Below are 16,817 nucleotides of genomic sequence, written 5' to 3'. Positions count from 1 at the left end.
ACTCATAGAAACCTACGAGTCCGGCACCCCGCATGGAGATTAGGGGGCGGCGCATGGAGATTGTGGGGGGCGGTGCCTCTTATGGACTGGCCGCCGCTGGCTTTAACTAAACAGGGCTCTGTAACTTTGGGCAGGGGTTGCATATACTAAAAGTTTTGTAAATTTTTTATTTTACAAAAGTAACAAAGAATAGCATGGCTGTATAAAGTAAAGTGTAGAAAGGTACAGATGGTAAACAAGTGCATTAAAGTAAGATGCACAATACAGCAGATATATGTAGATCATCTGGCAAGGAGTACGGCATTGAAATGATAAGTCATGGAAGCTTTGTCGAGGATACAGGAGTCAGAACTTACTTGACGCTAAAGCAGCCTTTCTCAAAACATTTCAACACAGAGGAACCCCCCCGAAATAATTTTGGTCTCTAGGAACCCCCTGCTAAAACTTACTATATCTACAACTCATGATACATTAGTGTGATGGTAGGTGGGAAGAATGCTCCTTATACTTGTGGTCATTGAGAAGAATCACCCCCTTACAGAGAGCTAAAAAGATCAATGGTGTCAAAGAGAACTTATCTAAGAGGAAAAAAATTGCTCATTGTTCAAGGAACCCCTAGCAATCTCTTGAAGAACCCTAGGGTTCCATGAAACCCTGGTGGAGAAACCGTACTCTAAAGTATGGTGAGACTTCAATGGAATGTCGGGGCTGAAGGTTCTATCCTGCCCTGGCTAGGTAGGAGAGATTGCTGACATTGTGGACCAAAGCGCTGGTGGATCTCTAATGCCGCTTACACACGACCGGACTTTGAGGGACGAGGTCCGACGGTCTTTCCAACGGACTTTCGGCGGACTTTCCGAATGAACGGACTTGGCCACACACAGATTTTTGGCAAGCAAAGGCCCGATGGAGCCCACACACAAATCGAATTGTCCGACGTACTCGTTCCGTCGGACCTTTGCTGTCAAAAAGTCCGGTCGTGTCTATGTGGCATCGTAGTACTAGGCAGGATATTCTGAAAATGCTAAGCCTAATGAAAATCTCAAAGAGAGTTGGGCCAAGCTCAATATGCCAAAGATCTAAAACAGGTCGCGTTTTACATTTTAAATTTACTATACACAGCGACGTATGCAATGATTGTTGTGTTCAATTTTTTTTTTTAATATAGAAGGTCTGTTGGCTTTTTGGCCATTTTTAATAATGGATATGTGTGTATAGGAAGCATGCAACGTCTATACCTAATTGTTATTTGTATCAGTATATTTGTTATATGGTGTATTAGTTCATTTTGGCCCAGTCAGGTTGTGGAGTCATACAAGAAGACCAGCTTCAGTTCAACTGCCCTTCGGTCACAATGTAATCTATAGCCCAAATTCTTACACTAATGTTGGTTTTAAACACACAGGCATGCCTGGCTTATCTGCTCACGTCTGTAACAAAACTCCCCGAAATGTGGGACTGCCAGGAAGGAAATATTTAACAAACAACGCTGGCCGCTGGCCTGTCAGGTAGGATTTATGGGGTAAGATTAGCTGAAACTCCGTCTGGGACAAGTTCATAAAAATTTATAGTTTTGTATGCAATGATGGTAGAAACAGGATAACCATGGAAAAAGAGTCACCATTCTCCTTCGTAAATTCCATGAACACATTGCCATAGGATTGGTTTGTTAAAAGAGATTTTGGACAATAAAAGGAAAAATGTGTTTAAAAATGCACTTCAGTCAAATGGTAAAATGTACCATGGAAATACATACAATGGGCGGGAGATGCGGTTTTTGTTTCCCATTCTATGATTGAATGAGTACACTAAACAGGCCATCTTTTAACATCCTCTGGTAACCTGGTTTCCTGCGAACATCTAATCCTAAATCCAGAACTCTGCAGGCCAATGATTCCCATCTTCCCCAATGGGATGTCTCCGAACAGCCAGAACTACTAGGAACATTCCCAATCTCCCATCCATATTAATTATGCCGGCATCAGATTAGTCCTGAAGTAGCAAGCTGATGTACTTCCTAGACCAGCCTTTTTCCAACCAGAATTCTGTGGAACCTTAGGCCGCGTACACACGGGCGGACTGTTCGCCCAACTTTGTCCGCTGAACAGTGTTTCAGCGGCCAGTCCGCTCGTGTGTGGGCTTCAGCGGACAGTTTCAGCGGACAGTCTGACGAACAAAGTTTTTCGGAATTCCCGTAAGACAGTCCGCTGAAACTTGGTTTGAGCGGACAGTCCGCTCGTGTGTAGGCTTGTTCGTAAAACTAAGTTCCGCGCATGCTCAGAAAGGATTTACACGCCGAAGGTTGCATTGCAGTGTATAGGACGTCGTTTTTCTAGTCCCGTCGTACGTGCCGTTCACGTCGTCGCGCACGCTTTCAGCGGACTGTTCGTTCATCGTGTGTGGTCAAGTCCGCTCATGCAAATTTTGAGCGGACTGTTTGTCGGATTGTTTGACAAACTAAGTTGGGCGAACAGTCCGCCCGTGTGTACGCGGCCTTAGAGTTCCTCTAGATGTTGCTAGGGGTTTCTACAGCATTGACAGTTAGACCTCCTGCTTAATGCTTGCATAGACAGACAGTGGATGTCATTAAGCAGAGCAAGTGGCGTGTGACTGGTGAAACCTCAAAGTAACCACTGAACCCCATGTTCATTCTCACTGTCTTTAAGGGTGGCATTTTTCCCATTGACCACCAATGTAAAGTGACCCTTCTCCACTGACTACAAATGTAAGGTTATTCTTCTCTACGGATCACCAATGCAAGGTTTTTCATCTCTACTGTCCACCAATGTAAGGTGACCCTTCGTCACTGACCACCAATGTAAGGTGACTCTTCGTCACTGACCACCAATGTAAGGGGTGGCATTACACTGACCGCCAATATAAGAGAACACCAATCACTACTGTGGAGGAATGCTACACTATTGCATTATTTTCTGGCCACCATTATTATTTTTTAATCAATTTGATTATTACTGAGAACAGATTTGTTGCACAGAGCAGGTGTAATCTGCTTTGGGTGTAAAATACTTTAGGTATATCACATTCTTTATGCTTTTATTAATCTTTATGCATTTATCCATCTAAAACATACTGATCGCACTAATGTACCATGTGCTGGAGCTGCAATGCATTATAGCAGAGGTTCCCCGAAACCAAAAACCTGTTTTAGGGGGTTCCTCCAGGGTAAAGAAAAAAAGTTCAGAAAAGCTGCTCCAGAGTCTTCCTTTTTTGATTGCAAGAGATAATGAAAACCATATAATAATATAATAATTTTTATTTAATTTTGCAAATGTGTATTGTTTCTCAGGATTAATTATCGCCTCCAGTTGCAGAAGGATATTGACTTCCCACCCTCACAGCTATAATAGGTAAAATATTATAATCTACAGTAGCTTCTATTTAGACAAAAATCAGCTTTAGCAACTGAGTTATACTGAAAAAGATACCTTTACCATGTACTCATAGAAGTATCTTCCTATACTGTAATATACTGTATCAGAGGAACGAAGGAACAGGCATCTCCCTCTAAACTCCCTCCCCGACACAAATCTTTATCTCATGTTATCTCATGTGTCAAAGAAATTGTCAGAGGTGACTCATGCTGATAACAGAGGAACAAAGCACCAGAGAGAAGTGACATTTAGAGCTTTGGAGAGATACAAGTAAACAGTACAGATAGTTGTGCTTAGTTCAAATTTCATGAATGGGGTTTACAACCACTTTAATGCAAAGTTCCAGACTTATCGTTTCTGAGCGGAGAAAGTTGTGTTTTTAGTTTTCTCCGGACTCTGTAGTTGCTGGTTTTATGCTCTATAAAACAATCAAAACTTAATCAATTGTTTGTGAAGCAAAGTGAAGGATTCCTGGTGGTCACCAGAACTAGTGTCCCCATTGGAAGACGTCCTCGCTATTCCTGTTCTGATGAAAACCCAAAATTTGGGATTTTGTTTTTCACTTTTACACTTGGTGAGGACAGTAGACAAGACAAATAGAAAGTCAATTTCCCTAAGGCTGGGTTCACACTAGTGCACATAGGATGCAGGTTTCTCCGCATCCAATTTGCACAGCAGGATATTGTGACCAGCTCTCTATGGAGCCGGTTCACATATCTCTGCAGCGGCTACGGTGCGATTTGCACAGCCCTGTGCGTCTTTTGGTATGTTTCAGGTCCTAATTCAGCCAAAAGTTTGGGCTGAAATCGGAGCTGAAACGGTGAACGGGGATGCACCCGACTCCTGCTGTGAGCTGCTACGTTCTCATATGTGAACCGAGCCTAAAGGGGGCACAGACAGTAATACCTGACAAGTGTCATAATCCCTCTACATTCTATTCAAAAAACGTAAAAAATTGCCATTAGCTACACTTTAACCACTTCCCGACCGGCGCACGCCGATGTACGTCGGCAGAATGGCACAGGCAGGCAAATGGGCATACCTGTACGTCCCTTTAAATTTGCCACCCTGCCATCGTGAGCGCGCCGCCTGCGGTGCGCTCGCGTGCCGGTCGGGACCCCATGAGTCCGGTCACGGGTCCCGCAGACTCGATCGCCTCGGGCATACCCGCGATCATCTCACAGGGCTGCTGAACTAGAAATCCGCACGAGCGGATTTCTCGGTAGGAACTGGGTCCGGCGGAAAAATTTGAAACATGTTCCATTTCTAAAGTCTGTCGGATTTTTGCAAATCAAAAGTCCGCTGCAGCCCACACACGATCAAATGGTCTGCCGGAATCGTTCCGTCGGACCTTTGATGTTGAAAAGTCTGCTCGTGTGTACGGGCATTACAGATCCTTCTGTATACCTAGAAGGAATAGTTGAAAGAAAAGGATAATTTTGAACTCAAAATTAGACATGTGCATTCGTTTTCGTCCGAATGCATTTTCGTCCGAATTTCAGCTATTTTCGTTTTCGTTTTTGACAAAACGATAACGAAAGCACAAAATCCGAAAAACGAAAGATCCGACATAAATAAATGCTTTATTTTCGTTTTTATTGTTACAACAGTTCGATATAGAATAGGAGATTCGACATGACTCTGACAACAATCTGTCTATAGAACCTGTGGTCGAATGTGCCTAACCTTACCTCTATTAGTCCAAGATTATATAGAGAAAATATTCGACAGAGAAAAAAGATTTGACAGAGAGAAAAGATTCTGCAAGTTACTGTCCTAAAAAGTGTTTGGGGACCCGGGTCCTGCCCCAGGGGACATGTATCAATGCAAAAAAAAGTTTTAAAAACGTCAGTTTTTTCGGGAGCAGTGATTTTAATAATGATTAAAGTGAAACAATAAAAGTGTAATATTCCTTTAAATTTCGTAGGGGGGGGTTGTCTATAGTATGCCTGTGAAGGGGCGCATGTTTCCCGTGCTTAGAACTGTCCCTGCACAAAGTGTAATTTATGCAGGAAAAAAAGTCCTTTAAAATCACTCGCAGCTATTATGAATTGTCGGCTCCGTAATACAGAGAACACTCATTGAAAGTCATTGATAAAAAATAAATAAATAAATAAATAAAAAAAGCGTGGGGTTCCCCCTAAATATCCATAACCAGACCCTTCAGGTCTGGTATGGATATTAAGGGGAACCCCGCATCAAATTAAAAAAAAAATTGACGTGGGGTTCCCCCTAAAAATCCATACCAGACCCTTTATCCGAGCACGCAACCTGGCAGGCCGCAGGAAAAGAGGGGGGGACGAGAGAGCGCCCCCCCCTCCCTCCTGAACCGTACCAGGCCACATGCCCTCAACATTGGGAGGATGCTTTGGGGGTCTGTGACCCCTCAAAGCACCTTGTCCCCATGTTGATGAGGACAAGGGCCTCATCCCCACAACCCTGGCCGGTGGTTGTGGAGGTCTGCGGGCGGGGGGCTTATCAGAATCTGGAAGCCCCCTTTAACAAGGGGACCCCCAGATCCCGCCCCCCCCCTGTTTGAAATGGTAAGGGGGTACAAAAGTACCCCTACCATTTCACAAAGAAAGTGTACAAAATGGTTAAATAAAACAAACACACTTTTGAAAAATTCCTTTATTAAAAATAAAAAAAAATAAAAAAAAGATTCCAGCGGCGGTAATCCACTCTTGCTATCCAGCGACGGACGGTCATCTCTCCAGCGATGGCTCATCTCATCCAGCGCAGCAAATCCTCCATCCTTCTTCTGTCTCCGTGGAGGAGACACTGCAGGCATTCCGGCGGCTGACGTTTCTTATATACGGAGGGCGGGGCCACCCGTCACCTGACCCCGCCCCCCTCTGACGCAAGGGGAAACCCGGGGTTCCCTGTGACGTATGGGTGACCCCGCACCCCTCTGATGTAACACAGGCAGGTTTCCGTTACATCAGAGGGGGGCGGGGTCACCCATACGTCACGGGGAACCCCGGGTTTCCCCTTGCGTCAGAGGGGGCGGGGTCAGGTGACGGGTGGCCCCGCCCTCCGTATATAAGAAACGTCAGCCGCCGGAATGCCTACAGTGTCTCCTCCACGGAGACAGAAGAAGGATGGATTCGCTGCGCTGGATGAGATGAGCCATCGCTGGAGAGATGACCGTCCGTCGCTGGATAGCAAGAGTGGATTACCGCCGCTGGAATCTTTTTTTTATTTTTTTATTTTTAATAAAGGAATTTTTCAAAAGTGTGTTTGTTTTATTTAACCATTTTGTACACTTTCTTTGTGAAATGGTAGGGGTACTTTTGTACCCCCTTACCATTTCAAACAGGGGGGGGCGGGATCTGGGGGTCCCCTTGTTAAAAGGGGCTTCCAGATTCTGATAAGCCCCCCACCCGCAGACCTCCACAACCACCGGCCAGGGTTGTGGGGATGAGGCCCTTGTCCTCATCAACATGGGAACAAGGTGCTTTGAGGGGTCACAGACCCCCAAAGCATTCTCCCAATGTTGAGGGCATGTGGCCTGGTACGGTTCAGGAGGGAGGGGGGGCCGCTCTCTCGTCCCCCCCCTCTTTTCCTGCAGCCTGCCAGGTTGCGTGCTCGGATAAAGGGTCTGGTATGGATTTTTTTTAAATTTGACGCGGGGTTTCCCTTAATATCCATACCAGACCTGAAGGGTCTGGTTATGGATATTTAGGGGGAACCCCACATCAAATTTTTTCTTAAATTTGAGGCAGGGTTCCCCTTAATATCCATACCAGACCTGAAGGGCCTGGTAATTGAATTTGGGGGACCCCCACGCTTTTTTTTTAATAAATTTATTTATTTTTTTATCAATGACTTTCAATGAGTGTTCTCTGTATTACGGAGCCGACAATTCATAATAGCTGCGAGTGATTTTAAAGGACTTTTTTTCCTGCATAAATGACACTTTGTGCAGGGACAGTTCTAAGCCCCAGAAACATGCGCCCCTTCACAGACATACTATAGACAACCCCCCCCCCCCCCCCTACGAAATTTAAAGGAATATTACACTTTTATTGTTTCACTTTAATCATTATTAAAATAACTGCTCCCGAAAAAACGGCCGTTTTTAAAACTTGTTTGTGCATTGATACATGTCCCCTGGGGCATGACCCGGGTCCCCAAACACTTTTTAGGACAGTAACTTGCAAATTAGCCTTTAAAATTAGCACTTTAGATTTTGAACGTTGGAGTCCCATAGACTTTAATAGGGTTCTAAAGTATGCTATATAGTTAGCTCCGTCGAATCTTCTTTATACATTCGACAGACACCATAAGCCTTCCAAGACAGATTCGACCGTAATTCATGTGGATTTTCGGACGAATGCAATTTTTGAACGAAAAACGAAATAAATAAAAACGAATTTCGGGAGTAACTAAATAAATTAAGTTTTCGGACGAAAACGAAATTCCGAAACGAAATATTTTACTTTGCACATGTCTACTCAAAATAGAAATAGTGTATTGCTGTTTAAAGATACTTTTAAAAATGTAGTGGACTCTTGCTTACCCCCTAGTTGGCTTTCGGCCTTCTCGGTCTCTCTTGCTGGTCCTGGTTGAGCAGAATACACAGATGACAAAAGATTGAGAGAATTGACCAGCTGATTCTGGATGGAACTGAGTTTGGAAGCAGGCTGTTTAATGGCACTAGCCAGGTCTGGATATCCATGTTCCAGACACGTCCATTGCTCCTGCAGAAGATCCTGTATCCGTTTTACATACTGTCCAATAGAAGCATCTGTGGGAGGTGGACGGTCAGCCGAGCAATGTTTATTATCAATCAGAACTTCATAAGCACAGGCTTTGCTGTCACAAATTTGAAGCAGATGGGTTTGGGAGTCCACCATCTCATGCACTGTTTCACTTTCCACGGCACCAGTCTTTGTAACTTTCTCGGTTTTCATTTCACATCCGGCAACCTGCTGGACCATCGCTACTTTTATATCAGTCGATGAACCTACTCTTTCACCATGTTCATGCACTCCGTTGCCATCGTTTCTTTCATCTGGTGGTTGATCCAGATCTGCTGGAAGTACACCACATCCCACTGACTGAGTTGCAACTGAGATATTGGCAAATGTGTTTTTGTCCAAACTTTCCTTCTTGGCCTTGGTTTCGATTTCCTCTGTGTTCACTTCTGCATCTTTGCACTGTCTGTCTATGTATTGTCTTCTGGCTTCTTCCATTGTTTCCATCGTTCTTGTCAGGTCTGCAATATACACATCCTTTGCCTTCAATTCATTGCTCTGTTTCTCCACCAGCACCCTGAGATTCTGTACCTCTCTGGTACGGTCATCCAGTTGTTCAGTCAATTCTGCAATTTGCTGACTAACAGCTGAATACTGAGAGTTATTTAAATTGTTGAGGCTTGACTGATCATGGACTTCATGTACTCCATTTTCAATGTCCTCAACTTTGGCCTTGCTTTCACAAATAGTCAGTTGTGCAGCCTCTTGCTCCTTTCTGCTATTAACAATTTGGGAAAGAGATTCAACTTGAGAATTTAATTTATTGTTTTCTTCCTCAAGTGCAGATATAGTTTGTTTTAATTCGGGAATGTTTTTCAACTGTTCTTCAAGGTCTTTTATTCTTTTGAATGCAGCCACGATCTGCTCACCGGAATGTTGGGAGCGTGTGGGATCTTTCATAAACTCCAGCCTGCTTTCGCTGAATCGGTTTGTAGACTCTGGCAGTTTTACGTACTGGCTTTGGTCTGAAGAAGTTGGGCTTTGTGATAGGCTGGCTGGAAGGCTAGACGCTCTTGCAAATTGGGGCCTATCTTTGCAGCTGCTAAAATCTTCAGGGGCCAACTCCCCCGAGGGTTTGTGAGCATCGTATATATTATCCTTCCTTCTATAATTTAGTTCATGCACATATCTCAGACGTAAAGCAGACTCACTTCCCGAAAACATTTCGTTGTCTTTGGCTCCAGCTCTAAAGCTACTGGGGCTCCAGGTATTACTGGAGGCTGCAGAGTAACTCTGAGAGCCATTGTCCGGAACACTAAAGTTTCGAGGAAGAGTGCTAAATTTAGACTGTTTGGCTCTTCTGTGGATGTGTATTCTTTTGATGGTATTACCCCTTTCAATATCATGTACATACTTTAGGAAGTCAAGGTCCAGGTGAAAGCCATAAGGGGTCTCCACAGAATAGGACATGCGATTTTCTTTCTGCTCCTTCTTTGATGAACCATTTTCTCCTAATGTGGAAAAGGACAGAAAAAAAGAACACAAGTTAACAAAATATTAAAATGGATTTAAGCTTATTAACCTACCAGTATAGTGTTAGAGACGGCAGCACAACGAGAAGGCCGATAGGAACACAAGAAGAATATTCAGATACATGCAGATAAAGCAAGAGTGCCAATCCTATTACCATTTTACAGTGTTGTAGTTTGTAGACTTGCAATTTACTTTTTGAAATAGATCCTGCAGTATGTATAGTTTAAAAAAAAATATTGCAACATCCTGTACTCTAACGCGGTTTTTCGGCCCAGAGCAGCTGCTTATAGCACAAGTGAGACTCGGTATTGGGTATAATATAACAGGTAGTGTGAGCCCAGCAGGCAATATCTACCTGCCAGCTACTAAAGAACTGTAGGTTAGGGATAAATTATACAGGCAAATTTACTTGGTCACGATTCCTTCCATCTTTGTCTCTCTACTTCTCTTTAACCAGTTCTTGGGACACCTTTCCTCCCTCTGACACAAACAATGGGCCACAGTTTTTCCCACTGATAGCTTTGATTTGGCACTATTCTTCTCAATAACACGAATGATGAAGGGGCATTATTCCTTCCATGAATATCATTGATGAAGCACTATTCCTCCCACTGACACCAACAATAGGACACTATTCCTCTCACCAACACAAATGATAGGGCAAAATTCCTTCCACTAATTTTATTGATAGGGCGACAATGCTCCCGTTGACACCAATGATGGGGTACTGTTCCTTCCACTGATGTTAGAGATGTCCCGAAATTTTAGGCAGCCGAAACATACTGTGCGAAAATGTATTTATTGGCATTTTGCTGATAAGAGAAAAAGGTGCCGATAATGGCGCCAAAAAAGCACGCGATTTTGCCGAGATTTTACTGTACTTATGGTTTGTTTTTCATAGGTCATGTGACAAAAAAAAACGCATCAAAAAGGTAACAGGGGTGCGTTATTAATGCTTTTCAATGCATTTCAACATGGGCGTGTGTTTTTGGTGCGTTTTTTTTTTTTTAACTGTCCAAAAATGCAGCAAACAAGATTTTTAACACCACAACGGAAGTGCAGTGGAGCAGTTTGAAGATGTACTGTACATAGAATTTAAAGGGATACATTTTTCTTGAGATTTGCTTGCACTAAAAGGTGCCAAAAATAGCTGACAATAAATTCACATTCATTAGAATGATATTAATTAAAAAGTCGAATATAATACAATTATATTTTATAAATGCATTATATATATATATATATATATATATATATATATATATATATATATATATATATATATATACACATACATATATATATATATATATATATATATATATATATATATATATATATATATATATATATATATATATACATACATACACATACATACATATACACATACACACACACACACACATATATATATATATATATATATATATATATATATATATATATATATATATATATAATTTTTTATATAACTGTCATTCTTGGTTTTCGGTTAAAGCGGAGGTCCACCCTGAAGTGGACCTTCCGCTCATTGGAATCCTCCCCCCTCCGGCGCCACAATTGGCACCTTTCAGGGGGGAGGGGGGTGCAGGTACCTGTACAGTACAGGTATCTGCACCCACTTCCGGGATGGCTCTCTGCGGAAAGGGGCGTAGATTACGCCCCTTTCCGAAAGTCCCCCGCTGCCTGCTGGGAAACACAAAGATCCCAGAGGCAGCGGGTCCATCCTTATTGCGCAGCGCGACTCGCGCATGCGCAGTAGGGAACCGGGAAATGAAGCCGAAAGGCTCCACTTCCTGATTCCCATACCCAAGATGGCGGCAGCAGCACCCGAATGACGATCGAGAGATCGGCTTCGGGTGCCGACATCGCGGGCGCGCTGGACAGGTAAGTGTCACTATTTTAAAAGTCAGCAGCTGCAGTATTTGTAGCTGCTGGCTTTAAAAAAAAAAAAAAAAAAAAAAAAAACGCGGACTCCCGCTTTAAGTGCATCCTGCATTTTGGGTTTTGGCACCGAAATTTCCATTCGGTGCACCTCTAACTTACACCAATGATGGGGCAATATTTCTGCCACCAACAACGGCCCTTGGGCATTGTTCATTCCACTAATAGCAATGATAAGGCACTATTTCTTCCATTGACATCAATGATGGAGCATTATTCCTCCTTCCACTGACCATGGGCACTAGATCAGTGTTTTTACTAACAGTGACCATCAACCCTGGCCCCGGGGCATTTTATATTCCCATGGACCACTGACCAAAGTGCCTGGGGCATTGTTTGCTCCTCCTGACACCAGGGTACTTTTTTTGCCACTGAACAAAGTCTGCATCCACCCCCAAAAGGTCATGAAGCCCCCCTTAACCCTTGCTGTGAAATGGGGATGCACAGCAGGCAACAGTCTACATTTTACCAAATTGTAAACACCGACTTCTAGCCAATGAAATATGTGACACCAGCTGTAAATTTCATACATGATCAGAAGTGGTTTTTGAAAGGACTAAAGTGTGTTTAATCAAATAATGTAACAGTGTAAAAATATTTCACAATGATTGGATTTACTGTCTTTCTAAAGCCAAAGATGAGTAAGGGAGTATATAAGACATAGAGCCCCCAATTTTATGTTTTTTCAAAATAGAAAATGCAATAATTTAGAGGTTGGAAGAAAGGAATAGTGTAATAAAACAAATTTGGTAGTTAAATAGAAGGTATTTTATAGAGCTCTAGACATCAGACCAAAGAGAGGAACCACCAAGGAGGAGTGAGGGGACAGAGGGCTTCAGTTTCAAAAGAGGAACAGTCCTTCCAAATGAAGGGCAGTTGGCAGCTATGATGGGGGCATTGTGTAGTCGTCAAGGGCTCCAGCTAGACATGTGCACTGCCGAAAAAAAATTGTTTTTGATTTCTGGGGTTTTTTTCGGGTCATTTGTTGTGATCGCAATTCGTAAATTCGATAAAATTTGTAAATTCGTAAAACATTCGCAAATTTGAAAACAAACATTCGTAAAATTTGTAAATCTGAAAACCTGAAATAACGAACTAATAACTTAACTATTACTAACTATTAAATTCTAGGTATTGGAATTTCCTTTCAAATTTGGCTGTTGGTGAACGTAATGAATACGAATTTTCCGAAACAACGAATGCCGTATCTAAACAAATAGAACGGAACAAATTAACCAGTTCCCGACTGGCGCACGCCGATGTACGTCGGCAGAATGGCACGGGTAGGCATATTGGTGTACAGGTACGTCCATTTTTAAATGCCGCCCTGCCATCGCGAGTGCGCCGCCGGCGGGACCCCCGGTGGGGATCCCCGTGAGTCCGGTCGCGGGTCGAACAGACCCGATCGCCACGGGGATACCCGCGATCGTCTCACAGGGCGGCTGAACTGGGAGATGCCGTTGTAAACAGCATCTCCCCGTTCTGCCTAGCAACAAGTGACGCTGATCTCTGCTTCATGTGATTGGAGCAGAGATCAAAGTTCACTAACACAAAGCCCAGCCCCCCAGTTAGTAACGCACCCCTAGGAACACTTAACCCCTACACTGCCACTGCTGGTTAACCCCTTCACTGCTAGTGTCATTTACACAGGAATCACAGGAATTTGTATAGCACTGATTGCTGTATAAATGACAATGGTCCCAAAAATGTGTCAAAAAATGTCCGATGTGTCCGCCATAATGTCGCAGTCAAAATAAAAATCGCTGATCGCTGCCATTACTAGTAAAAAAAAAAATGATTAATAAAAATGCCATAAAACTATCCCCTATTTTGTAAACGCTATAACTTTTGCGTAAACCAATCAATAATCGCTTATTGCGATTTTTTTTTTACCAAAAATATGTAGAAGAATACGTATCGGCCTAAACTGAGGGTAAAAACTGTTTTTTTTATATCTTTTTGGGGGATATTTATTATAACAAAACAAAAAGTAAAAAATTGTCGCTCTATTTTTGTTTATAGCGCAAAAAATGAAAACCGCAGAGGTCATCAATACCACCAGAAGAAAGCTCTATTGTGGGAAAACAAGGACGTCAATTTTGTATGGGAGCCACGTCGCACGACCGCGCAATTGTCGGTTAAAGCGACGCAGTGCCGAATCGCAAAAAGTGGTCTGCTCTTAAACCAGCAAAATGGTCCGGAGCTGAAAGTGGTTAATAATGATAAATAATAATAATAAAAAGTTTTTGTTATTATTATTGTTATTTATTATTAATTCGTTCCGTGCCATTTGTTTAGATGCGGCATTCTTTATTTCGGATAATTGGTAACTTCGGATAAATTCGTATTCGTTATGCTCACTAACAGCCAAATTTGAAAGGAAATTCCAATGCTTATAATTTAATAGTAAGTTAAGTTATTAGTTCGTTATTATTTCAGATTTTCAAATTTTCGGGTTTTTGGAATTTCACAATTCACATTTTCGGATTTCTGATTTAAGATTTTTTTTTCAAATTTAAGAATATTCGTAAAAGTTCGTTAAACGGGTTTTCGTTAATGCGGATATTTCCGAATGGACTAATTTGTTGAAATTTGTTAAAAAAAACGAATTTTTAACGAAACAAATTGCACACGTCTAGCTTCAGCTACCACAGGACAGTTGCCCCCAAAAGAATAAAAAATAAATAAGTGTTCCTAAAACGTCAGGTATTTATTGCAACGACCACTCGTTGAGGAAGTTGCACTCATATCTGGAATTTAAAGCGGAACTAAACCCACCGATTAACAGCGGTGCTGGGAGCCAGTCTTCAGCCATATAATTATTGGCTGGTTTGGGTTGAAGTCACTCCTGCGCACACGTGCAAGAATGCAATGTTTCTGGCACAGAGGCGCTGTGTTGGAAGGTAAAGTGAGCTGCGCCTGCACAGCTCAGTGTACATTCCAAAGAAGAATGCGAGCAAGCAAGTAGGTTTCTTTTTCTGCAGAAGACACATTGCATATCTCTTCTACAATAATGAATGTGTCTGCTTGCGGTTTTTGACAGTGGGACTTTGGTTCCACTTTTACTTTTTTCTAAATCAGCTACATTCCAGGCATGCCGTGAATGAGAACTGTCACAGTTGCTTATGCTCTCAATGGAACTGTCAAGCCATCAATTAGCCGGTGTCATAACTGATTACATTCAGACTCAGGAACAGTGGCGTGTGTGATTTCACTTTCTCTGCACTCTTTTATATATATATATATATGTATGTATATGTCTTCTTTAAAGCGGAGTTCCACCCTAAAATGGAACTTCCGCTGATCAAATTCCTCCTCCCCTCCGGAGTCCCATTTGGCACCTTTCAGGGGGGAGGGGGGGGGGGCGCATAACTGAATAATCCAAGTATTTGCTCCCACTTCCAGGCAAAGTTCACTGCAGGCTCCGCGGTGATCTACGCCATGTCTGGCTCCTCCTCCGCCCCCCCCCCGTTGTCTTCTGGGAGACACACAGGACCCAGAATGTGCAGCTAAAATGTTGTTTTTTATTTTCCATGCGTGTCCCCCACGGATCTACAGTGACTGCACTTCCAAGTGCACTTTCAGTGCAAAGTGGATTTTCCTTTAGTAAATAACCCCCAGTGTTTTAAACATGCTACCCTGTTTCCACGAAAATAAGACCTAGCGTGATTGATTATCAGTGATGGCTGCAATATAAGCCCCACCCCCCAAATAAGCCCTAGTTAAAGTCCTTGTAGGTCTTATTTTCAGGGCAGGGCTTATTTTCAGGGAAACAGGATAGGGCTTATTTGGGGGGTAGGGCTTATATTGTAGCCATCACCGGCAATCACGCTAGGTCTTATTTTCAGGGAAACAGGGTATGCACAGAAGTTACACGTAATTCCTATTTCTGAAAGTTATACGTTAATGAAGAAAACATTTTAGCAATACGTGTTGGCTCATTTGCTGACTCTTTTGAGAGCAGTTAAGTGGGATAGTACATTACATAAGCAATTTCTTTAACAAACTTTTAGAAATCAAAGCAGCGTGGGCCAGTAAATGCTTTACTGCAGAAGAATTAGACAAATAGATTTAATAAGCGACTGAAGAACAGAATGCACATAATTCAGCTCCTTCACATTACTGCCATTGACTATCTGATTGGCTGACACTAATTTCACTTCGTTAGCATCCCTTGAGAAACGGTTCTTAAAGGGAATTGCTTTCCAAGAAAAAAAAAAAAAAGTGTTTCAACACTTTTCTAATTAAAGTAATACATTTCCGCTGAGCCTTTCACAGCTTGGACTGCAGCTAAAACATCCAGTCCATTGTATTAAAATGATTGTATCCAGAGCTGCGATCGGAGTTCCTGAATCTATTACAGCTTTTTTCTTCTTGCTATAGAAGTAGAAAACTGCTGATTACTCAGGAAGCAAAAGTGATTTATCCACCGACTGCTGGTCCGAGGCCGGCTTTGGAGATATATGCTCTGAGATACCAACTCTGGCTGCTGGCCATTTGTGATTCCCTGAAAGTTTCTGATTTAGATACGGACATTTTTTCTTGTGATTACCCATTTTTACTAGTATAATGGCATCTATGCGCCTTGTCCTGACAGTTGTCATTACATGACAGTACCGTGTATGCATGACTGCAGCTAGTTGCTGGCGCCCCTGCATTAATCTGTGTCTATATCAGAGTCTTGTTAGCCCATAAATCGGACATATGTTGTCTATGTCCAGCACTTTAAGTGAATTTGGAAGTCCTTTTGTTTATTCTATTCCCGTAGTCTCGTCCCCATATATCCCCTGTGATCGCACAAGAGCCTTCTCTCTCTCTCTCTCTCTCTCTCTCTCTCTCTCGACTTGCCGTCATCAGGAGAATTGGTGGTCCTTTAGAAATCCCCTGAAGAAGCCAATGTTGGCGAAACTTGTTGGGATACAACATCAAGTATGAAATCACCTACTATATATGGATACCAGTGACTCAATGGAGATTTGTATCTCAGATTTTTTTATTGAACCCAATATATGTTATGTTATTTTATGAATACACTTTCCACTTTTATATTAAATATTTATATTAAATGTAGTCTTCTCAATTTTGGTCATCATTATAACAGGAGGCGGGTCGGGTCATCGAGAGGCCTGCCCGCTGGGCCGGCGGAATTTCGATGTCAGATAGAACATGGCGGCAAATCCTCTATATATATGTGGACTTGCTGCCTGGCGACTTTCTTGATGAGTTTGATGGGGGGAAAGTAGAA

At 42.5% G+C, this 16,817-nt stretch overlaps 1 protein-coding gene across 1 annotated transcript in view; it reads right to left on the bottom strand.

Annotated features, from left to right (window-relative positions):
• Nucleotides 1-16,817, bottom strand: part of KANK4 (KN motif and ankyrin repeat domains 4) — a 275,239-nt gene that overhangs the window by 94,833 nt on the left and 163,589 nt on the right. The window contains exon 3 of the mRNA XM_077450577.1: nt 7,915-9,603. Within this exon, the coding sequence (XP_077306703.1) occupies nt 7,915-9,603 (1,689 nt within the window). The remainder of the gene's footprint in view (nt 1-7,914; nt 9,604-16,817) is intronic.

The sequence above is a fragment of the Lithobates pipiens genome, unplaced genomic scaffold (genome assembly GCF_037356315.1).
Source record: "Lithobates pipiens isolate NorthernLeopardFrog02 unplaced genomic scaffold, aLitPip1_a1.2 Scaffold_23, whole genome shotgun sequence".
Classification (NCBI taxonomy): Eukaryota; Metazoa; Chordata; class Amphibia; order Anura; family Ranidae; genus Lithobates; species Lithobates pipiens.
This window is presented reverse-complemented; position numbering and strand designations above follow the sequence as displayed.